Source organism: Lutjanus erythropterus, chromosome 4, assembly GCF_056507025.1.
Source record: "Lutjanus erythropterus isolate fLutEry1 chromosome 4, fLutEry1.hap2, whole genome shotgun sequence".
Lineage (NCBI taxonomy): Eukaryota > Metazoa > Chordata > Actinopteri > Lutjaniformes > Lutjanidae > Lutjanus > Lutjanus erythropterus.
The window spans coordinates 8,181,193-8,206,021 of record NC_139320.1 but is presented as its reverse complement, the minus strand read 5'-3'; the positions used below and the strand labels follow the sequence as shown (position 1 = coordinate 8,206,021).

General features: G+C 38.6%; 1 protein-coding gene across 2 annotated transcripts in view; it reads left to right on the top strand.

Annotated features, from left to right (window-relative positions):
- ubash3bb (ubiquitin associated and SH3 domain containing Bb) overlaps positions 1–16,767 on the top strand; it is a 74,791-nt gene extending 58,024 nt beyond the window's left edge. Inside the window, exons 2-14 of one of the 2 annotated variants that reach the window (XM_084716330.1) lie at positions 2,003–2,056; positions 5,087–5,273; positions 6,927–7,125; positions 7,616–7,785; positions 8,601–8,809; positions 9,795–9,939; positions 10,056–10,179; positions 10,282–10,401; positions 10,512–10,604; positions 10,746–10,890; positions 12,630–12,736; positions 12,847–12,956; positions 16,130–16,767. In XM_084716330.1, coding sequence (XP_084572456.1) covers positions 2,003–2,056; positions 5,087–5,273; positions 6,927–7,125; positions 7,616–7,785; positions 8,601–8,809; positions 9,795–9,939; positions 10,056–10,179; positions 10,282–10,401; positions 10,512–10,604; positions 10,746–10,890; positions 12,630–12,736; positions 12,847–12,956; positions 16,130–16,267 — 1,801 coding nt within the window. In that variant the 3' untranslated portion in view covers positions 16,268–16,767. Of the gene's footprint in view, positions 1–2,002; positions 2,057–5,086; positions 5,274–6,926; positions 7,126–7,615; positions 7,786–8,600; positions 8,810–9,794; positions 9,940–10,052; positions 10,180–10,281; positions 10,402–10,511; positions 10,605–10,745; positions 10,891–12,629; positions 12,737–12,846; positions 12,957–16,129 lie in introns of both variants that reach the window. The other variant, XM_084716329.1, reaches the window with a different exon arrangement.
- Positions 16,768–24,829: the final 8,062 nt, after the last annotated feature.

Sequence of the window (24,829 nt, the reverse complement as noted above, 5' to 3'; positions counted from 1 at the left end):
TTAAACATCTTTATTCAAATCAGAATAAGCCAGTTAGTTCAGCATTCGCACTGCGCTCTCGAGGGATTGAGAAAAATACTGCATTTGGCTTTTTGTGACCTTTTGACAGATCAGTTGCATCAGGAATTCAGCCAGAGAAAGCAAATAGTAAACGTTTTTAACAGCAGAAAATCTTAATATGCACTGTGAGGTCCTGCGCTGAAGAAATAACACACTTTAACCGGATGAAAAACTCTTTCACAAGTAGCTGTTGAGTCATTAGCTGTGGTTAAGAGCAGTCATTGACAGAGATGCCTTCTCGTGAAAGGAATCTATGTTAATGTTTTCCTACACACGCCGCGTATCATCTTCCACGCTGCTTTGAAGGAGTTTACAAGGAACCGGCGCTCCCCCCACCCCGACTTGTGATCCATACTGTTCTGCCCCCGTGCTCTGTGAGCCTGTAACCCGTGCTCCGCTCGCATTTTGTCTTTCTCAGTTCCTGCTTGTGACATGAATTTAGAATTACTCGCTGATAGACTCTGACCTTTCAGATCAAAAGGTGGGAGAGGAGAGAATGATAAAAATATCCTGCTCAAATGAAAGTGATTCTGCCTTGAAACAGATGCATTTTACTGGAAAATAAAACTAAATGACTTTAAATTTTATCAGGAATGGGACAAAAATATAACTTTGGTCAGAGGAAAGGATTTGTTGTTGCGTGAATTCAGGAATTATCTGCTAGAACTACCACACTGCAAGCATATATTGAATGTTGAGGCAATCCACCAGATAGATAATGAAAAATTTCACTCTGGACAGAAATATATGTGAGTGTGGTCGCTTCACTGACCATCGTCATGCCTAAAGACATGGTACATTTGTACATGGTTAAAAATAAAATGGATTCACTCTCACATAGCACGAGGACAGCCTAAGAATCATGCCATTATACAATGTAAAAAGCAAGTCAGTGGTATCATTCAGCTGCAGCACAGCATGTTGGGAGTTACAGGTGGAAATGATAACATTAGTGATCAGAGATGAAATGGATTCAGACAAACCACAGTAAAATTTACAATGGTTAGTATTACAGTTTCAGTTTTCAATTATTATGTTTGATTGGAAATCAACAGGCTTTTATTTTATTGATCCCAGACGGGAAATTGTTCACACTGCATTATGCTCCTGTTCAAGTATTGAAAATATATAAATAGGAGTACACTCAGATTATACTCAAAAAAACTGTAAAAATACAATGCATACAATGCATACAAGTACTAAGTAAAAATGAAACAGTATGAAAATGTCACTGACCAAAATCGTCACGGTCAACGTTATCATTATGATATTGTCGAAATTTGCTGAAATGTTCAAAAAGTACCGCTACACACTGAAAGATTTTTATGGTAATTTTAGCAATGATGGGAAATGTAGTTTCTCACTTCTGCAACTGCCAAATACAGTCTTCCCTAAGCTCTAACTAGTGACACAAAAAAAAAAAAAATGCATTTTCACTTGCTATTATAATGTTTTTCTGTGTGAGTTGCTGAACTTCAGTTTAGATATTCTCTTCAGCCAGTCAAACCAAGGAAATGCTGAATAATTCACCAGTTTTCCTTTTCCAGTGACACTGTTTGTACCCAGCTCCTGTGGCAGTTCTGTTCAGTCAACAACTTTTCCACATTATTTCCTTTTCCTTTAAAGGCCTTGCTCACATCTTAAACTGTTTACGGAGTCAGAGTTTCCACATAGGTGTGGATGCAGAACAGTTCTCCCTTTATTTGCCATCTGCTGTCTGAAAACCCCGGAGGATACAAGATCAGTGTGTTCCTCTGCTGCTCAGCTCATTCAGACACAGAGGTCACTACTCTGGCTTTCTCATTGTCGCATTGCACTTACCCATCACGCACCGTTACTGCACACAACTCAGAGTGTACATGATTAACTTGTAGGTGAACACTCTCGGTGCTGTCGAGGACATGATTTGATTTTTTCTTTCTGTGTTGTGCTCTTTTTACAGACTGAAGGCTCTGGTGTCAACAGGAGGTCGGAGCGTTCAAGCAGCATGTGACTGGTGAGTTCTAACAACAAAAGTGCATAAAGTACATTCACATAATACACATCACAAGTCAGGGGAATACTGTGTTGTATACTGCCCTCTGCTGTAGAACGATGCTGAAAGAGGCGTTTGCAGTGTGTAGGAGCAAACTTCTTATTTTTTTCAGTGTGCTCAAAAACAATGCAACCTCAAATGGCAACAAAAGAAATAATGGCTACATTAAACAACTAAAGAGAGTCAAGAAAGTGGAGCTGAGTGACATGAGTTGGACTCTGGTCGGTCTCAAGTCACAAATTTGATGACTTTAGACTCAACTTGACAAAATAAAAAACGCTTGCAACCTGTCTTCGGCTTTAACACCAATGACTCATGACTCATACCTGATACCTTCCCTCCAAGTGCAAAGATTAAAGTGTGAATCTGGAGCGCCCCTTTAGCTCAGTTGGTAGAACATGCGCCCCGTGTGCTGAGGCTGTTAGTCCTCTGCTGCTGGTTTGACTCCCGCCTGTGGCCTGTTTGCTGCCTGTCAGCCCCTCTCTCTGCCTCCTCCCCTATCATATCTACAGCTGTCACCTGTCAAGTAAAGGCAAAAAGCCCCAAAAATAGTCTTTAAAAAAAGTGTGAATTCACAGGTCAGTTCATTTCCTTAATCAGCTTTTTATTACACGGCTTTGTTAAATACTTGATTCTGATTGGTCAATCAGCATTCTGAGGTCTATTATTTCTGTATAGCAGACTGTTGCTATGAAGAAAAGACCGTTGCTATGGACACAGTTCTGATCGTAGACTCTGGAGGAACAATTAAGTCATTGTTAAATTAACAAAATCACTTTAAAATTAATATTTTGTGTCAAATTATTATTATTTTGTACATTATCCCTCACTCATTCTCATCAAGGTGACACTTAGTTCCCCAGATCCACTTTGTCCGAATCAATCCGACAGCATCCAATCAAGTTTTGTAGGAGAGAAACATGGACAAGAACAAGAAGAAGTTACTGAGCTTCAGCTGGAAAAAAATGATACCACAGATAATTTTGTTTGCGTACAAAAACTATGAGGTGGTCAACAAAAAGTCAGAACAACAAGGTCAGCGAAAATTCTGTTACATGACTTGTCAAGATGTTGACTGTTGACGTCATATATGATGTCATAGCTGATGAAAGTAAATATTTGGCTGATAACTTTTTAATATTTTTATGTATTGCATGTTAGAGCTGTAATCGATTATTGATCAATTATTAAGTTAATCGCCCACTATTTTCACAATTGATTAATGGGTCTGAGTAAGAAGAAAAGAAAAGAAGTCAAAATTCTCACAACTAGACATTTGAGGAATGTCCTCAAACGTCTTGGGAAACACTGATCAACATCTTTCACCATTTTATAGACCGAACAATTAATGGATTAATCAAGGAAATAATCGATCGAGTAATCGACTATGAAAATAACGGTTAGTTACAGCCCTATTGCATATCAATTTTTTTGCTCACATGTAATTTGTAATATTGTATTAGGTTGTAATTGTTTGCTGCTGTCCATGTAGAGTGACCTTGATTAGGTAGAAAAGGTTTTTTTTTAGCATTAACTCTGATAATCTGTCAACTCAAGCAATCTTTTGTTGGTTTCAGGGAATGTATACTGGTGCAGCAACACATCTGTGATAAAAAAAAAAAAAAAACTTTTAAAATTAAGCTTCAAACAGTTTCAGCTACATGAATCTTCACTGGGACACTAGTCTTAGTCAACCCATCACCCAGGTGCTGTGCAACAACAGCAACCTTATCCCACCTCTTGAAGCGTCCATGTTGTTTCTACTTTACGACTGAAAAGCTCATGAATGCACCAAAGTTTGAAGAACGACTTCCCAGTTCACACATTTGTCATGATTGCTTACACACTAAAAGTAAAAATAACACACAGTTAGTGAAACGCTAAGCTAAAGAAACAAAACCTCAGCCCAGATCTGCACAACTGTAAGCACATTTTCAACCTCACACTTTTTGTAAAACACCCCACACAGAATTGTTCAAATCATTAAACACGCTTCTCTACACTAGACACAGAAATCAAACACCATGTCACTTCTTTGCCCTTTCAAAATACCACACCTGCAACACGCTGATCAGACAGAGCTATCAGGTGTACAGGAAATGTTTTGCTGTGTTTATGTAGCCTATTAAACTCTATTTAGAACATGTTCTGTTCTTATTTTCAGTGCAAAATCCAACCTTTGGAAAAGCATGAATGTACTGGCAACGGTGTGTAACTGGTTCAAACAGACTCAGATCATATGAACCATGTATTTGCCGTGTGGTGACAAAGTTGGGTTTTGTAAAAGATCTGAGGTGTTACACTACTTGTGTGTGTGGTTATATGGGTATGGGTGTGTAGTGTTTTGACAAAATGAGCCTTGTTTCTAAAATCATGCTTAAGCAATCGTAAAAAAAACTGCAACACAGTTAGCAAGCTAATGCTTAAGTAACATCAGCTCACTTTTCAACTGACTGACTCATGACTTGCAAATCAATGACTTGGTTCCACCTCTGCTAGTGCTTTTCACCAGTCACACACTGCATGAGACAAAGATCTTGAAAGCCTGTTTGCTCTTTACTGTGTATATGAAGGCATTTGGCAACAAAAAGTCCCCAAAATTATTGTCAAGCAAAGATCATTTGAAATGTGGAATGACAGGTGAGAAGTTTAGTCATTTAAAATCGCTGCTGTTATTGCTGCAGGGGAGAGCAATGATAGCAGCAACAATCAGACAGGTTTCTGCCTCAGAATCTCTGTTCAAAACAGAAAATTGTCCAATTATAACAGAGCTGTGTGATTAAAATGTGCCAGTCTTGGTGAACAGCTGAAATAATATGTACTCAGGGCTGTGTGCTCACCCAGTTCTTCTTTTAAGGTTGTTTTTGTGCGACAGATGATCTGGCTGAATGACTCGACAACTTTATAAATATCAAAATAAAAGCATTATGTTCAGGCTGTCCCCACAGCGCAGACGTTTCCTTTATTCCGTTCACCTCCGCGTCTCTCCAGGCTGTTTTCCCACGTGGACGACCCGTTCCTGGACGACCCTCTGCCCAGGGAGTTTGTCCTCTACCTGCGCCCCAGCGGACCTCTGCAGAACCAGCTCTCCCACTTCTGGCAACAGAGCCGGGTCACCTGCGGCAAAAACAAAGCCCACAACATTTTCCCCCACATCACCCTCTGCCAGTTCTTCATGGTGAGTCCAACTGAACCTCATCACATAAACATGATGGCAATTTTGGCAGTTCACCATCATAGTCATCGCTTCCTTGTACATTATATTTTTATCCATGCCAACTTAAAGGTATTGTGTGAGTTTTGTTGTATACAAACAAAGCTATATTTACATTCACTGTTAGTCATTAAAATGCATGGTTTGTATCCCTGTGGTCTCACAAACATGTAGAGTGCATTTCCTTTCTCATGAAACATTTCCAAAGCAAAGATTTTAAATATTTTAAATCCTGCTTTGTTTACATCCAAGTTAGTAGTCTACTTCCTTGCCTGCAGTTTGCTTCACTCCTTTGCTGCCACAAAGTGTAAATCAATGTCTGGCAGCGGTGATATATGCATGTATTTACCTCAAACCAGGGACCCACTCCTTAAAAAACTGCTTCATAGAGCTACTGGTGGTCAAAACTCCACAGAGAACCTTTAACATATTTTCCTGCTATGCTTGTGTACTGTTTGGTATTTTAAAATCAGTAAATACAAATTTCTACCTAATAATTTGTGAGGAAAATTATGATAAAAATGTAAAGTTTAACTGTGAGTGGGCAAGCATTCCTCATGCTTACAGTGTTCATTTATTAGTTTTCAACAGCAAAATAAATGTTAAAATTCTGCACTGATTTAGCCTGAGACAACAGAATGCAGTTTTCTTGGATATAACCTGACTTTCAAACTGCATTTCTCAGCAGTGCCACTGCTTGCTTTTGTTTCCCAGATGCCAAATATCACCAAAGAATACTTTACATAAATGTCCTGTCATGTCTGAATAAATCTGTGATGAGCTCTGTCTAAACATAAAAGAGACAAGTTTCCAGATTCCTTGTGTGAGGAGCTGTCTCAGTCAGCCAGTCATCCAACTGGAGGACTGCAGAGATGAGTCTGGCTGATGATCAGCTTGAACTGCTCAAAGCATCACCAGTCAGACAAAAGGGATAAAAAGATTTTCAAAGATACAATATTATACCAGTTAGTTAAAACAACACCGATGGAAAATCCTCCCAGGGTCCAAAACTTAAAAAGAGCAATTAAATTTCAGAGCAGTCTTGGATGTTTTATCAAATATAATCAATCCATCCTGTAAAAAAGTCAAAAGGAAAGTACAGAGAACTAACAGACCATCCACACTGTAAAAAATTAGCTGAGATGATGTAAAATTTCAAGGCAACAAACTGCAATAGATTTTTGAGTTTTGATCCCAACCTAAAATCTCAAGTTTTGAAATAAACTTTTAAAAGTTTTGCTGGTAATCTTGCCACTTCAATGACTTAACTTAATATTGTTTAAAGAAAGTATTTTGAGTTTCTAGAATTTAAAGCTTTAAGTTTATCTAAAGAAGAAAAGTAAATTATCTCAACAAAAGATCAGTAGTGGATAAAACTTTTTCAAAACTTAAGAATTTGAGTTGCGCTCAAAACTTTGTTGCAGTATGTTGCCTTGAAACTATGAGCTTTTATAAACTTCTTTTTTACAGTGCATCCAAAAAAGGCTTTGCAGAACGGGTGAGACTACTTTATGATATTTAGTTAATACCCAGCTCCAGAATACACAGACTCAGGCAGGTAGCATGTATTCCATGTATTCCAAAAGGGCTTGACTCTATCTTCCTCCTGCTGAACAGTGTGCGGACCACAAAGTAGAAGCCCTCTGCGAGGCCCTTCAGGCCACCGTCCAGCAGTGGCGGGGCCGATTTCCCAGCCCGCTGCCTCTGGAGCTCTACACATCCTCCAACTTCATCGGCCTCTTTGTGGAGGAGCAGGTGGCTGACATCCTCAAGCAGTTTGCAGCCGACTTCGCGACAGAAGCCGCCAGGAAGGCAGGTGAGGAAGAACCGCCAGCGTCCGTTCATCACATCCACTGTGTAATGTGCGGCGACCAGCTTTCTTCTCCAGCAGTGGCGGCAAATGATTGGTCAGGATGGCAGTCATGTCGAGTTATTAGAGCACTCACTCAATCTGCCGCTTTAGCTCTTTGTAAACACCGGAAAAAATGAGACTGACTGCCAAACAGTATTTCAAGCAGCTAAGTGCCAAATCCGATTAGAGCCACGGGGTGTTAGCACTTATGCTCTGTCAAATTTCTGTTTCATGGTAAAGAGACAGATTAGAGCGTGTCATCAGGATCAGATGTGGAACTGTTGAGCGTTGTCGGTTTCAGTTTTTATCTCTGATGCTTTGTGCAGTTTTACTCTGCAGCAACTTCATGATCAGAGTAGTTTTTAGAGATGTACAGATACTTGTAGTTTCAGATTTTGTACTAAAATTGATGGTGTGACGTACTGCAAAATGTAAAACAAAGTCCTGTCTCCAGAGGTCCATGTGGAGCCTCACAAAAAGCAGCTCCATGTCACTCTGGCCTACAACTTCCCCACCAATCACCTCCCATCACTGGAGAAACTGGCCAAGGGCATCGAAGTCAAGCTCGGCTGTGATTGGCTGGCAGTCCTGTTCTCCAGGGACATTCGTTTTGCAAACCATGAGGTAGCAACAGTGCATGTTTCAGTTTATTTGAAGTGGCATTGTGTGAGGTACTTATCCATAGTCATTCTGTTACCTACAGTAGATGGAGGAAAGCACACCTCCAATCTGGAGAAGCAGCAGGAGTACTGGTCTGCTGGTCAGCAGCAAAACATATTTTAGTAGTATTATTTTCACTGCTTTACCTTACTGTCAGACAGACAGGAAACCACCATTGTAGAAGCCAAATATTGCTCTTTCTCACTCAACCAAACTCCAATGGTGAAATCAGTCTTTTTACCTCGCAGTACATAGGGGTTGTTGGTGTACCGCTGCCTCAATCTGTTAGTTTAAGTTATTGTGTCATTTTTGTGAATTCCGAACAAACCAGTGTTGCACAATAACACAAAGGCTGCAGTAGACAAGCAGCTCCTGTTTTCTGCAAGATAAAATTAATGTTTTTGTCAATGGCGTCTGGTGGCATTGGAGAAAACGATGTTTGGCCTATAAACCAGGGGTTTCCCTGCCATAAAAGGCTGTCTAATGGCAAGGTAGAGCAGTAAAATACTCTAAATATACTGTACACTTCAAGTTAGATTGATTTTTGAAGGCTGCTAAAATATATTTTACTGCTGACCCTGTCCACAGCAGTGCTTAGCTTCCATGCTAGTACTCCTCTCTGCTTCTCCAAATACACTGACTATGGATTAATACCTCATACAACCCCACTTCAAACACCTGAACTATCCCTTTAAACAACTGCATTATGACATATTGAAAGGTGATTATTTGTTCTAGAGTTCAATAACTCAGTCAATACTTGTCACGTCTGCACACAGACCCTGCGCGTGATGTACCCCTACTTACCTCAGAATGAGGACGAGCTGGAGCTGGTTCCTGGTGATTTTGTCTTCATGTCTCCGATGGATCAGAGCAGCACCAGTGAGGGCTGGGTGTACGGGACCTCGCTGGCCTCGGGGCTGTCTGGCCTGCTGCCCGAGAACTACATCAGCCTGGCCGACGAGTCCGACACCTGGGTCTTTCACGGGTGAGCAGAGCGCTCTCTCTTATTACTTATTCTGAAACTCTGATTTGAATGGAGAACATATTCCAGAAAGTCCATCATGATGTTCATTTAATTTAACTCTGTGCTGCCTACTTTTGCCCCTAGCCAAAACAAAATAAAACCTTTTTTCTCCATCACCCCTCCATCAACGTTTTGTATTACTGCTCATGACAGTGTGTCATGTTGTGTTGTCGTGGTCTGAATGAACTGCAAGATAAATTTCACTTTTTTCCATGTTTGAATACAGATAATTTGGCAATAACATGAACCTCTAAAGAAGCTTATTTGATTTGTTTTTGTGCAAAAAATAATTATATATATACGTATATACATTGAAAAGGTTTTCTCTTCATTGCCTCAGGACACCAGAGTTACTACTCTGAAAACTAGAGCATTTTGAACACATTGAACTCACTGTTGAACACAATACTTTGTGTTCAATGAAAGCACACCGGGATATTCTATGGGTGAAAGAAGCCTTATCTAACAATTATGTATAAAAAATAACATTTGCTACATAAAAAAACAAATCTGAAGAGTACTTTTATACGGAGGCTGTTAGTCCTCTGCAGTGGCCACCAGTTCAGCTCCCACCTGCAGCCTATTTGCTGCATGCTATCCTCTCTCTTTCTACCCCCTTTCCTGTCATATCTTCAGCTATCTCTGTCACATAAAGGCAAAATGGCCAAAGAAATCTTATAAATACAAATAAATTAATTAGTCAGATACTGTGGTGTTGTCCGACACCTTGTTTGGGGGTTAAGACTAACAATTTTGATAAAAGGCACATTATTAGTGCCCAAAATAGGATGAAACAAAATACCTATTTGGAAAATAAGTATTTTTGAACGATTGAAAACGTGACAAAGTTGTGTATTTAATGCAAAAATACTCCACAGATTACCTTTCCTGAAATGCTAAAAGACAGAAATTATTAAATCTATTTCATTCCCGTTGCCCACCTCAGGTCCCATTCATTCTTCAGCTGTGGGCCCACTGATAGGACCAGCAAGGAGAGAGGGATGTTTGATGGACTGCTGGACAGCCGACGCCCTGAGAACACGAGTCCTGGAGACACGCCCACCCTCAGTCTCATTTGCCATCCGATGCAGGTAGCTTTATGCTCATAACTGATCATTATCAGTCTAATACTCTTTAAAATATGTTTCTTGTATTAGAATTTAACATTGGTATGTACAGATCTTCACAAAGCCTTTATTTCCAGCAGGTCCTGCGGATCAGTGGTAGTCACACCCGGCAGCCAAAGAGGACACTTTTTGTCTGTCGGCACGGTGAGAGGATGGACGTGGTCTTTGGCAAACACTGGCTTTCCCTCTGCTCCGATAGTAAAGGTGAGAAAAAGTCAAAGGTATATGTTGAACATAGGAATAAGGACAAAATATCCCTCCTTTGGACTATTTTTACATGTTAGAATGTGTTTTTCTGTCGTGCAGGCAGATACGTACGGTCCAATCTGAACATGCCTCCCAGTTTGCCGCTGTGGGGAGACAAGAGAGATTATGACATGGACGCTCCAATTACTGTGTTTGGATCCACGCAGGCTCGACTAGTGGGTACGTCACTGACATGGATTTAATGATCATCTACACCTGCTGCTGCTGTTGTTGTTGTTGTTGCATGTTGGATATACATACAAGTGTGTGCTAAATATGTTCTTTTTCAGGTGAAGCCCTACTAGAGAGTAACACAGTGATAGACTTTGTGTACTGTTCTCCATCTTTGCGATGTGTTCAAACTGCACAGAACATCCTGAAAGGTAAGAACATCGTAGATTAGAGATTCTCCAACATTCATTCAATGATCCCCAACTGAACTTAAAATGTAGTGGACTCACAAGCTCCCGTGTTTTTATTTTACTTTTAAGATGAGCTCTGACAGATTGTGTTTGTGTTAACAGGTCTGCAGCAGGATGGTAAGATGAAGGTGCGAATAGAACCGGGGCTTTTTGAATGGACCAAGTGGGTTTCTGGGAACTCCCTTCCTGCATGGATACCTCCCACTGACCTGGCTGCAGCCCACTTCAGTGTGGACACAACGTACAGGTAAAACAGACAATCAGGACAAACTGAACCTTGTGCAATTAAGTTCTTTTAACGTGTCATTAGTCATGGACATGTGTCTGTGTCTGTTTTAATACAAAATGATCGTACCTTCATCTTACCTGTCACTTTATTGTGAAGGCCGATGTCAGGATTAGTTGGAATCCTGTAGGAATGATGACTCTAATTTCCCAGCGATCTGATTGGTCAGCGGGAGTGATGTTTTGATCTCATCCTCTGAAGTTTTTAACCTGCACTGGAGCAGGTTAGCCATGCAGCATGGGTTACCATGGTGATGTAACCTGGTTAAAAGTGAGCCAATTTAGCAATTTCAGAAAACCTGATCTAAGTCCAAAGACAGATGGCTGACCCGCTAATCTCACTCCATGATCGAAGCCCCTGATCATTAAGTGTGGGCTTTTTTTCATCATAATGTCTTTTACTGTTTACATCTTTAATGTATAGAAACAGAACAGTGGAACAGCCTGAGGTGAAATCCTTGAAGTGCTGCCCGGTTCTTCTGCCCACACAAACACGCAGCCTCTGTGTGACAAGTGTGATTATTCACTAAATATTTAACACAAACAAACAAATGTGTGCCAGAGGATATTAAGCATGAGTAGAAATAAAGGTTCTTCCTGAAAGGCTGAAGTTCTACCTAGAATCATTTGCTTCTGAAGAACGCTCTTTTGAAGAAAGGGTTTGCAAATGGTTCTCTGTTATAGTCAGGGTTGCATTAAGAACCAATTTCATCTGAAAAACACTTCTTTGGGAAAAAGAGTTCTTCAGAAATGGTTGAAATCCTTGAAGAACTCTTTTTTCAAGGGTTCTTTGCAGCATAAAAGGGTTCTTGTTAGAACCCCATGGGTGGGTTCTAGCTAAAACCACTGGAATATAAAAAGGTTCCTGGTAGAACCCTCCTGGTGGTTTCTAGATAAAGCTCTTGGAATGTTAAAAGGTTCTCAGTAGAACTGTCTTCATGGGTTCTAGATAAAACACTTGGACTCTAAGAAGACTCTCGGTAGAACCATATTTGTGAGTTCTGCATAAAACACTTGGACGGTTCTTGGTAGAAACATATTTGTTGGTTCTAGTTAAAACAGAGTGTGCTCAAGAGAAAAGCCATAGGATACAAAAAGGTACAGTTGTGTTAGACAGAACCCGCAGAGAGGATTCTCATGGAACCATGACACTATAGAAGGGTTCATTGTAGAACCTCTCATAGGAGGTTCTGGGTGAAACCTTTCACAGATGGTTCTATGTACAACTTTTTATGTTGGGCTCTATGTAGAACATTATGAAAGGATTCCACATGAAACCTTTAGAAGTGGTTCTACCAGGAACCAAAAAGGGTTGTCCTATGGGAACAAGCTGAAGAACCCTGTGTTGTTCTAGTTAGCACCTTTATTTCTAAGATGGATTGCATTTACAGCAGCTGAATTTGTACGCATGTGTATATATACTGTATATTTTGTGTATGTACAGAATATGTTTGTAGAGTTTACCTGCAGCTGTAGCTGTGCTGTAGATCCACTCTGCCTGCTCTGCAGCTCTGCAGTACTGAAGTCTTTGTAGTTGGCTTTTATTTGTGTGTTTAATGTTTTTCAGTGACATTAACAGCCCCAAACCACAGCAGAGCATTTCCAACAAATGCCTCAAGACACCCAACAGAACTAACCCTTTCATCTTTACTTCTATAGAACAGTACAGTTTTCTAATTCTTCGTATTTGTGTCCGTACAGACCTCTGATCCCCGTCAGCAAGCTCACTGTGTCCGAGCCGTATGAGACCTACATGAGCCGGAGCTACCAAGTGACCAAAGATATCCTGTCAGACTGCAAAAACACTGGTAAGAGCCTCTGGAAGAGCTTTGTTGAGTCTGTGTAGGTGAACTTTTGCTTTTTATTGTTTGTGCACTGCTGATGTTGCATCCTGCCTGGGTTTCCACTCTCTCCATAGGAAACAACGTGCTGATTGTAGCCCACGCGTCTTCCTTAGAGGCCTGCACACGCCAGCTGCAGGGCCGCAGCCCACAGAGCGCCAAGGACTTCATCCAAGTAGTCCGAAAGGTCTGTTCATCGTTTTTTTTTTGTCTAGTCCATCTGATTTTTTGACTTTTATACATCCCACTTTTCTATTCATCCTTCATTACTTCCATCTGGTTTCCTCGATTCCTCTCCCTCTGCCCATTGTGTCTGGATGCACTTGAAACTCCATGTAAAGCCCCTTTTACACTGCACGAAAAACCCACCAACATCCGCTAACATCTGGCTTTTTTTCTTCAGTCGAAAAGAATACAATCAATAGCAACTCCAGGGTTAAATGACTTCAGTAATGACAGGCATTTATTGTCTCTAGCTCCAATCAGCAGTGAAGTAAATACAACATATTTTCACCCCTGGAGGTAATAAAGGCTTGTCACCTCTCTTGCTCCTTGTTCATGTATGTGCTGCTTTGTTTGGTTCCACCAAGCACGGATTTTTCACCCACTTGAACATGTATTTATTTAGTGATGAAATGTTGAAAAGTTTTTTTTTTTTAATCCACCTGACCAGTAGAGTGACATCTTCACATTAAAGGTACTTTTAGAGAATCTTTAGTATGAAAGAAAACCACACACACAGTTATGTTTGGATACACGGATACTATTTAATTATTTACTGTCTTAAAGGGGGAAAAAGATCATTTTGCGTCCCCACACTACAAAATAAATGATCAGTTTGGCATCAGTCTAAATTTATGTGCTACAACATGAAAGTTACGGTTTAGACAACTAAAAATCTATTAAAGACATTTTTTTTCTATGATTTTAAGAACGTATTACATTTAGTCTCATATTCTTCCCGGTCCAGTCCGACCACTCTGACTTGACTTAGAGGCGACTGGGGATTTGCTTGTTCAGAACCAGTGATGTAATGTTTGTGGTGTTTGTGGATTCCTTCCAGACTAAACTTCCTCTTCAGATAACAGTTCTTTGTTGGGTCGCTCATTAGTGGGAAACTGGGTTTGAAAGCTTTAGTTATTCAGGTCAGCGAGGCTTCAGTGTTTGTTCCTTTTTTATTTTGACAAACAAACAACATTTCTATGCAAGAAATAAACGGCCTGAGATACAACAAGAGAACACATTTCCTTTTTATGTTTTCATTGAGTCATAACTAGTTAAAAACCATGTTAAAAAGAAAATTGTTTAGCTTTTTTCTTTAAAAATTAATTGTTTTTCATTGTGTGTGCTATGTTGACCAAGAAAGCTGAGTTCTCCTGCTGCAAAATCTGTTCTTCTTCCTGCATCCAGTGATATCACAGTGATGTCATTAGTGTGAAGGAAGAACTACAGGCTGTTTCAGTTTGGATTTCTTGTTTCTGTCTCTGTGTAGCCACAGAGTATGCTAAATAAATGTTTTTGTCGCCTACTTCTATGTTTAGGCCAACGAAGTAAAAGCTACAGGACAGGGTGGTGATACATGACAACATGAGCTTGAGCATTAGAGGCTCGTGCACCAATGCATGCTGGTATATGTAGGCACTCCTGAGAACTCAGCTTTCTTGGTCAATACAGCAGCACCAAGGAATTTATTGTTTTAATTGACCACATTTACCATCAACACTGACTGCATGTCCACATGAAAAGGGCTGAAATTTCCCTTAAACGTTGAGCCCTGATTAATCATCAAATAAACTAAAACTTTCAGATAAAAATGGTGGAGTTAAAACTGCAGTATTCCTGTCTGAAATGTTAAGTATAAATGTAGTATCATGAAGTATCATGAACTTGAAGCACTTGAGAACAAGAACCTCATAACTGTCTTTAAGTACAGAACTTGAGTAAATGTGTCAGTTTGTAGTATACGAAAGTATACGAAATATATTTAGACTTTCATTTAAAAAAATATATATTTTAGAATCTGTCTTCAAAAAATAACATGATAAAGCTTTAACATATTTACTTATGACACTTTTGATTCCTCATGAAATGACTATATATACGCTTTATAATAGTTACTGTGTTTTTAGGAGGAGAAGTAGAACTTGTTGTGTTTACCAATGAAGTGTGATCCAAAGAAAAGTCCTTTCCACCCAGGTGGAATTTAATTCTGGGAAAAATACATTATAATGGCCAAATGAAGAAGTATTGAACATTAAGCTAAGTAACCTAAATTTTAGGTATTTTAGTAGAAGTTAAGAACCCTCTGTCATTATTTTCCAATGATTAAACAGCGTTAGCGTTCGTGCCACAAGATGGCTGCAGAGTGCAAAAAGTCAGATGAGCCACCATGACATGAGCAGCCTCGTGGACATAATGAAACAGTCAAGTTCACAAGAGCAAAATAATCGTCATTTATTAGTTAATTATATTAGTAAAAGTACTTTTCGAACTATATTGTCCTTGCCTGTAGTACTTTATCTTGGACCTGCTCTCTTATCTTCTGCAGTGTTCTGCTGTAACACCAGAAGAAGAAAAAATGGATCAGAATTACATTATAACATGAAAAGATTATTGTTAAAAATTGTTTTTCACTTCATTATGACATACAAAAGTGTCATGTTATAACAAGAAGTTACTGTTAATCTTGTTGAAACATCTAAGTTGTTATTGGTGTGTAATTTACAGTGAGCAGATCATTACTGTGACAATAATGTCCTGCTCATTGTACATTAACTCTCTTATTACACCGTTATTTGCCAAAATAAATCAATAAATTAACATAAAATATTGATGTTGATTTAAAATGATTTTATAGTCCCTCCAGAGTCTGTGATCAGCTCTGCGTCCATAGCAACAGCCTGTACTTCATAGCAATGGCCTATAAATACATAGCAACCGTGTGCTATAAAGAAATAACAGACCATAGAATACTGTAATCAACCAATCAGAATCGAATAACGTAACGAATAATAACGAATAATCATTTTTAAACCAGTGAAATTATTTTTAAATCAGTAGTTAAATTATTGATTTTTTGTGAAGTAAATGTAATAAGCAGGATAATGTACACTGAACATGTCATTATCATGAAATAAACCCCTTCAGGATGAATCTAGACCTCTCCATCATCAACCTGGAGTTTATTTCACTACAATGATCTGCTCACAGTACATTATCCCTATAACATAATGCGTTATATCACATTTATATTACATGATGATGACATACTCATCTGTTTTTCTTTTTCAGGCAGTATGCTTCATCATGCACTCATCTTTAAAACTAACCATTAACTTAACTCCTGTGTTTGGTCCTCAGATCCCCTACCTGGGCTTCTGCTCCTGCGAGGAGCAGGGAGACACGGGGGTGTGGCAGTTAGTGGACCCACCCATCCTCCCCCTCACACATGGACCAAACCACAGCTTTGACTGGAGGGAGACGCTCCTGCAGGAATGATGCCTGTCTGCTCTGAACTCCGCCCGACCTGATCATACTGTTCTCCCACAGACAGCGGTAACAAGTTACAGACCAGTGCAACCCCCGAAACACTGGAACCTTTCTCTTTTCAGCCTCTTAACACAGCGGTGACGTCAGAGGAAGCTTCCTGCCTGAAGAAGAGGAGCCCCCAGGAGACCCAGCCGCTGAATAGCTGGTGTCCTGACTGCACCCTCTGAGGCTGCTCGCAACAAATGTCCACACTCAAATTTCATTGTTTTATTGTTTTTCTTGCAAGAATGAGGGAGACATTAGTGTGGGCAGTGTGTGGGAGAGCACTCAGTGACTTCCAGCTGGATGATGTGTCGACATTCTCATCACAGTCTCAGAAAATTTTGTGAAATGAGCATGTTTTATCACAGTGTGCTCTGTGAATGATTAATTTTTATGAATGTATTACATGAAGAACACAGATTATTGAAGTAGTGCCACAGAATGCAAAAGAGAAGAAGTTTAGCTACCTTTTTGAGTTCATTAAACTTAAGTTAATAACCATAATAATAATAATAATAATAATAATAATAATAATAATAATAATAATAATAATAATAATAATAATAACCATTATCATAATAACCATGTGAATATTAATATTAATAACCACCATAATAACCATTTTACTGTCAGCAAACAGTGCAATTATAATAATGCGTACTAATCTTATATTTTATGTTATTTTATCATTAGTCAATAGAAAATTATTTGTTTATAACTTACGTATTGTATCGTAGCATCATATACTACTACTACTACTACTACTACAACTACTACTACTACTAATAATAATAATAACAATAATAATAATAATAATAATGATAATAAATGTGTTAATTAATAATATTAATAATTGATTGTTCTTTTGTTTGTTTTGTTTTTAACAGTGAAATAATTGTTAACTAATTGACTAATGATGGCTATCATAAAGTGTTAGTTTTAGTTCCCTAAATAAGAGCTGGAGAAACCTAAACTCTGCAGAAAGTGGTTTACTTCCCCAAACTTAAGGTTAGCTAACGTTAAACATTAGCTGTGTCCGACATCACTCCAGCAGTACATTGACATCATCATATGAATCATTTGGTTTTCTATCAAAACTGAAGCACTGCATTATAGAAATGTTATCAAAAATATGTGTTCATGCTATATATGTTTGTTTTAGGTTTAGCCTGAGCTGGGCAACATATTGGTACGATACTGATGTGATATGAGAGTAGATATCATCTTGAATTGTGATATTGTCATATGGTGATATGACATAATTATCAAAAATCTCATTGTGCTCATATTTTGTGAAAGCACCAACAGTCATCCATACAGTATTGTTGCAATATCAATATTATGGTATTTGGTCAAAAATATTATGACATAGTATTTGATATGCTGATCTTGCCCAACCTTAAGGTATCTTATTTTAGTTAAAATGTCCATATTAAGATATATCATGCAAATCTTGCCTAAAACTATTGAGATATTATTTATACTCCATATTGCCCAGCCCTAGATTTATGTCATCATCATGCAAACATGAAAAATGTCACATGTTAGCATGCTAACATTAGCATGGCTCAGCTGTAGTCTGAGCTGAATTCCAACATAGCAGCCACATCTGTTGAGACAAGTATACACTTCAAAATTCATGAGTGTACGGACTTAACTTTGAAAAGAAGGAATCTGAGGTGCCAAAATGCTAACTCATTTCCCACAGTGCTCTATTGTTCCTTCATCCAACAATGTATTTTCTCGTGTGTAATGCACATTACCGCCTCAGTGGGGTGCTAGAGTGGCTGTAGACCTTCAGTTGTGTGAAAAAGTGGCAGTTGCAGACATACATGGAAGTGTTCAGCAGCGCAGTCTTTTGCAGGGTTACTGCAAAAAATATTCTGTTGTTCATACTCCAGATGATCAATACTGTCCGTGTCATTTTAGAGAGGCTTAATAACAACACAAGGCCACAAGACAAGAACACATTTAATAATCAGAGGGGACACAGCAACGTTTTTCTGCTTTCATCACACGGTAGAATGATGTGATGCACAAACAAACACGCAACATTGGCATATTTTACTGTTGGAAAAAATATAAGCTGTGACACAAAAATTGATGATATTTTAGAGCATTCCCTAAATTAATCTTTCAGTGGAGCAAATGTTGTTTCCAGTGGAGCCGAGCTCCCCTTTGCTCCCTCATAATTTGGACTATGCTTTCAGGGGAATGCTGACACACTTTAGGAACAGTAAGTAAATCAGTCAGTCAGACTAAACAGTGTCTGATTTGCATTTGAGTTTGTGCTTATTTCACAAAATTGAATGAGGCTGTTGAGAATTTGTAATGAGAGTCCTGAAGCATTTCCACTTCACCATCGTGTGAAGAAGTACACATGAGTTCAGACTGGACCACAAAGCTCCTGACCAGGATAAAACAGATGCTATTGATTGTTTGGGGTTTTTTTTAAGGGGGTCTTCATCCTTCGTCCTGCTTGCTTACTCCAGCGGCTGAGGGGAAACACATCAGCGCTGGCTTCAAGTCTCCGTCAGGGACTTTCCTGATGCTCTCCACATTAAGTGGCTCCACATTGTCTCTTTCTTTAATCAACATGTAGCACATCCAGTCCAGCAGCGTCCTCTACCATTCATGTAGTGTATGTACAAATGAAACAACCGCAACTATAACAGCACAACCTGCACTATTGACAATCATACAGTAGCTTCTTGATTCTGGTCCAGCACATTTTTAGTGTGCGTTTGTTTAAAGTTGTTCGAGGGTTCAGAGTAGCTGTAAATAATCATATTTTGAGAAAAAAGTCTTCCAGTTTTTATTTATTTATAAACTTTTCTTTCAGATGTTAAAAGCAAAAAATATGAAATATTAAAAAAAAAAAAAGAGGATCATTACTTTTAACAGCATGCAAGAATTTCTGCTCTGTATCTCAGGTGTTGACTGCATCGAAGACATGCGTATATGCAGCTTTGAAAAGTGTCCCATTGACTGTGTTGTTGTGAGTGCCTCTCAGAATTAAAGTGATGTCTCCTGATGTACTGACTGCCCACTCGTAGCTCCAGAACAAGACGCTGTGAGCGACGTCACCTGTAAACTGAAATGTTAAGTTTGCTCAGGCTGATACTTGACACACATCACTCGTGTAGCTTATTAAGACAGAACAGAAGAGTTGCATGCTTTGAACTGATCTGAAGACAGTTCTCGTCAAAGACTCGTGTGTGAATCTGTCTCTCAACATTTTGGAGCCTTTGAGAGATATTTAATAGCTTGGATGAGTGACAGTTATCCTTCCCACATGCTTTCTAAGGGGACCACACATTGTTCCAGTTTGCCTTTTAAAATTGTCCCACTTGACTGAGAGCCCATTTGTCCAGCCAGTTATAGCCAGCTGTCCCCAAAACAAAAACCTGCTGCTCTGAGGGACCATTGTTCAGAAAATACAATCTCTCCCTGGAGTTTTTGTCTTCATCAAACGTCAGGTGACCTTCATCATCATGGCAACAATCGTCAGGTGGCGTTCATCGTCATAACATGTGATTAAAATCATGGGAAGTTCCTGGTGACTAAGTCAACCAGTCTACAAGTAAGAAAACAACGAACACAAATTATTAATTTATAAGCTTACACATTGTCCAAAAATATTATTTGTTATTATTAATTATTTATATATTAATTATTATTATTAAGAGCCATTTCGAACTGCTGATTAGGGCTGCAACTAACAAAAAACAGAATCAATTAATCAATTAGTTGTTTGGGCCATAAAATATCAGAAAGGCTACGTTAGAGAGGGAGTAAGGAAGTTGGCGATTGTGACGGAACATAATGGGAGTAAAACAACAATGATGAAAACAACTCCCATGATCCCACACTACTGTATGACATCATCAGACTGTGTCTTTTGTTATTGTTTTATTGTGAGAGAGACCCCTAGTGGCAGAAATTACAAACTGTGTGTTTAAGTTACGTAGACCAGTTGGGAGCAATGGGTCTTTGTTTTCGGGACAATGGGCCATTTTTTGGACTATTGGGATTTTTGGAATAATGGGTCATTGAAACGACGGCATGGAACTCTTTCTAAAGTCATGTGGTGGAAACACATCCATGTGCTTCAAAACACCTCTCATAACTCAAGTTTCACCTGTGTTCAGCAAAATTTTACCCAAAAAGTACACATATGTTGTCAGCTCACACCACAAAGTGTAGCCATGATGGAGAACCAACCAAATCCAACCCTGTACAGCAGTTTAGTTGTTCCACTAAAAGATTTCTGGAGCAGATTTCAGTCACTTCACTGAACAAATCAAAAATAAATAAGATAAATTGTGACATAGAGTCTCCCATTTTATCGTGGTGGGTCCTGTGTATCCCGTTGACTCCTTTTAGGCCAATAAATCCTGAAATGTTGTGAACCATTAATGTAGATGTGATGTGATGTTCATATGTGTAACGCCTGTGACATGCAGTAATATGTTGTATGACGTTCTGATGTGATGAAAGGAACCTTCATTGTGTTGAGCGCTGAGCTGTGTTCAAAACGTACAAATTCATTCAGGAATAAAAGGCATCAACTCAGAAAACATCACGATGAACAATATTCATTTCCTGGGACATCAAACATTTGATTTAATGCTTATGTTGATCTTGAAATCTTCCTGTTTCTTTGCTCTGCAAACTGTCACCAGTAATATTGTTGAATGCAATGAAAATGCTCTGTTGCTGTGCAGCCATACTTGCCAACCTTGAGATCTCAGAAATAGGGAAACCAAAGTGGAGGAGGGAGGGGGAGCTTCATAGAGTTTGTTTCCTCCTGTGTTTGTTATACAGTACCATCTGGGAAGTTGTCCTTAGAAACTGTTTGGAAAAGGGCAGGCACTTAAAAAAAAAAGAAAAACACTTGGCAGGTGATTGGATGAACCATCTGTCATCACGTTTAACATGGGCTAACTTCAACCAATCAGATCAACCATCAAGAAAAGCCATCAGTCCGGTTCTTTATTCTTATATCAATGAAGAAATACTCTCCAGTTCTGACATAACTGATGCTGTCGCAAATCCAGTAATTAACTATAATTAGGCTGCTCTTAGAAAAAAAAAAGTTCCCCTTTCCTTTAGAACTTACCATAAAAGAGGTGTAAACGTCTGTCATGAATTGGGAGAAATATGGGAATCTCCTGGGAAAATCCGGAGGGTTGGCAAGAATGTGTGCAACTGTTGCAAAAGCTTTGCAGGGAGGCAGTGATACAGCTGTTGGGGGAGAAACACACTGCTAATACAGAAATGTGAATTAAATGTCATTTTTAGCACACAACATATTGGAGCAGCATAATAGAGAGTCATAAAGAACATGTGTTTCTATGAAATGATGCATTATTTGTAGAGCGAAACAGCAGAAGAAGAGAACCGTGCGAAGGAACCATAGAGGAAGAAGCCATGTTGTTCCTATATTCTTTATTTATTGTCTGAACATATCACCAAATGTGTACAGCAGTTAACTTAAAGTTACTTTGTTTGAAATCATTTGTAATTTAAGATGAAGGTGCGTCTGCAGGCTTCATGTACATTTTTATTTTAGTTCCGAATGTATCTTCTGTTGTTGTGTTTGTGAAACAAGCTGTCCTTTTTAAACAGCTCTAATATTTTCATATTTTTAATATTCGTGAGGGAAAGTGAGTAACGTGTCAGTGTATGATTTGTGGTTGATGGTGATCATTTAAGGTTTGCTTTTGTTCTGATTGAACATGAAATACAAGCATCATTTTTTTCTACATAGCAATAACAATATGAAACAACAGGTGTGCAAAGTTACTATTCATCCGTTTGGTTTGCAGCTACACTGCAAATCCTGTAAAGGACTACAAACCTAATAAACTTCTACATCATTCTTTTTGTTTGGTTTGGTTTGGTTTTGTGATCCAGAGTGTAAGTTGCAGTATATCACATTTTTGAACAGAAATAGGCTGCTTCTTTAGATTTAAATACTTTGTAAAAGAGCAATATAGTAGTAAATACAAACCTAAATAATGAGCGCACTGAATTTACACAAGAATTATGTTCACTTTCCCTTAACTTCCATTAGTTTGATACCATTGCATTTACTGCATTGCTTCTAGAGACACAGAGACTGCAATGTGGCAAATGAATCAGACAATTAAATAATTCAAAATAAAATTGAATAGAATACTCTAATAATATTAGATTAAAAAATATTAATACAACCTATTAGACATGTTAGAAATAAAACAGTGTACTATCATGAATAAAAAGGGTTTTTAAGTGATCAAGTGACTTATTAAAGGGATAGTTCACCCAAAAATGAAAATTCGGTCATTTATCCTCATGCTGAGCCAGGGTCTGTTTTTTTGTTAGTCTGTAAAACACTGCTGGAGTTTCACAGGAAAACAGTGCTGGAGAATCTCAAAAAAATGGAAGTGAATGGTGGCCAGTTTTCAAATATTAAAAACACTGTGGGAAAAAAAACATAAAATGCCTCCATAAAGCCTGAAGTCCCGACATGCCGTGTGCACACTGTCACACACACACCCAGTTCAGACAGTGTGCATGTGAACGTGGCTCCAAGCTAAGGACCTTCAGTTTAGATTCAGGGTAAAAACATGGTGTAAATAACATTTTGTTGTCAGTTTGGCATGTTAGGGCTTTAGGAGACTTGGATTTCTCCAGACAAGCAGTATGGAGGCATTTTATGTTTTTATTCTGCTGTTTTTTATATTTGAAAACTGGTCACCATTCACTTCCATTGTTTGGGAGATTCTGCAACACTTTTCCAGGTACCTTCCATGTTTTAATTCAGCCAGAACGGCCTCTTAGTTGTATGTGAATAACCCTGTAGGACTAAAGAGCTTTTTGATTTAAAAAAAAAAAAAAAAGCTTATTGAATTTGTCATGAAAATATGAAACATTGACGCTCCGTCTAGCAGCTTTATTGGACATGTTCAGACATGTTTGAGCCACCAGAGGCAGAGGATGGTGACAGGATGGCTTTTCTTTTTCTTCTGTGTTGGGTTTTTGGAACTGAAGTGAGCTGAAGTGAACTGCTGATTTGGACTGACTGTTGGACTATTCTCACTCAGATGCAAATAGACACTCAGTAATAGGCACCTTTTAGATGTATGTGAATAACCCTGGAGGAGTAAAGAGCTTCCTGTCAGATAATCACACATCACTCATCATGTGCTATTGCCCCTCCTGTTTCTCCATGTATTTGCAGAGGGTGTCCAGGATGTTAAGTGAGCATGGCTGTCCTGGAGGATGGATGCTGGTTGTGACCACAGATAGTATTTTGAAGACAAGTGATTCTTCGTCCTGTTAGATCTGTCAGAATCTGGTCTGCAGTATTTTTCCGCCCATTGGTGCAGGGAACACCTTTTTTTCCTCATCCGGCCAAGTGGATTGTTTGAGTCTTTGAGGACGAAAAATGGAGCGCGATGTGTGTGATGTGGCAGAGTGGGCGGTTACTACGGTAACAGGAAGCTCCAGCTGCTTTCTTTACAGAGGAGTCATCCTACAGAACCATGACCTGGAGCTCAACACTGCTGATACATCACACACACACACACACACACACACACACAGAGACATTTACATGTGTGGAAGGTAGAGGCTGTGTGTTACCATTATAATGATTACACTGCAGAGTATGTGATCACTCAGAGGTGGGAAGTAATGACACACAAATACTTAATTCCTGTACTTAAGTAGAATTTTCAGACTTTCAGACAACCTTTTGCTTTTACTTCTTATAGTTAAACAAATATTTGTACTTTCTTCTCTGTACATTTTCAAAATGAGCTTGTTACTTCTGTTTTAATGCATTTAAGGGGAATTATTTTTGTTTTGCAAATACAAAAAGGTGTAACAAGTTGAAAACAATGTAAAATTACATAACAAAATGAAAAGACCAAAAAAACTAACTAACTAAAAGACGTAAACAAAAACAATGTAGCAATGCTTAAGACAGAAATTATGTAAAAGACATAACATGATGGAAAAAATGTAACACAATGAAAACAATGCAATAATATAACAAGATAAAAATTACGTAAAAAATTATAACAAGACGAATATGAAATGACAAGACCAAAATGGCATACAGTGTCTCATTTGTGATCATTATTACAGTGTGTGATTTGTTGGTCTGCTGGCCAGCATCAGACGCCACATCTCTGTTATATCCAGCCTTCTGAGATACTGTATATGTCTGTCAGGAAGCACAATAGAGGGAATTTATTTTGTTTCATTTGATTTATTTCTTTTTATTGTTTCATCTCATATAAATCTGTCACTGTCTTTGGAATGGTGACTCAGTCTTTTGTTCCATTTTGTTGATTGGTTGTTAACATTCAAATTAAAATGTTTACATTTAAAAAAAAAAAAAACTCTCCTGAAATATTATATTTCAGGTAATAACATTTGGTCATTTGTGGAGAACTCATTTCACTTTGTATGTTGTACTTATATGTCTGTGTATGCAATAAATAAATTAGATGTGCCTTTTTTCACCTTAAGCTG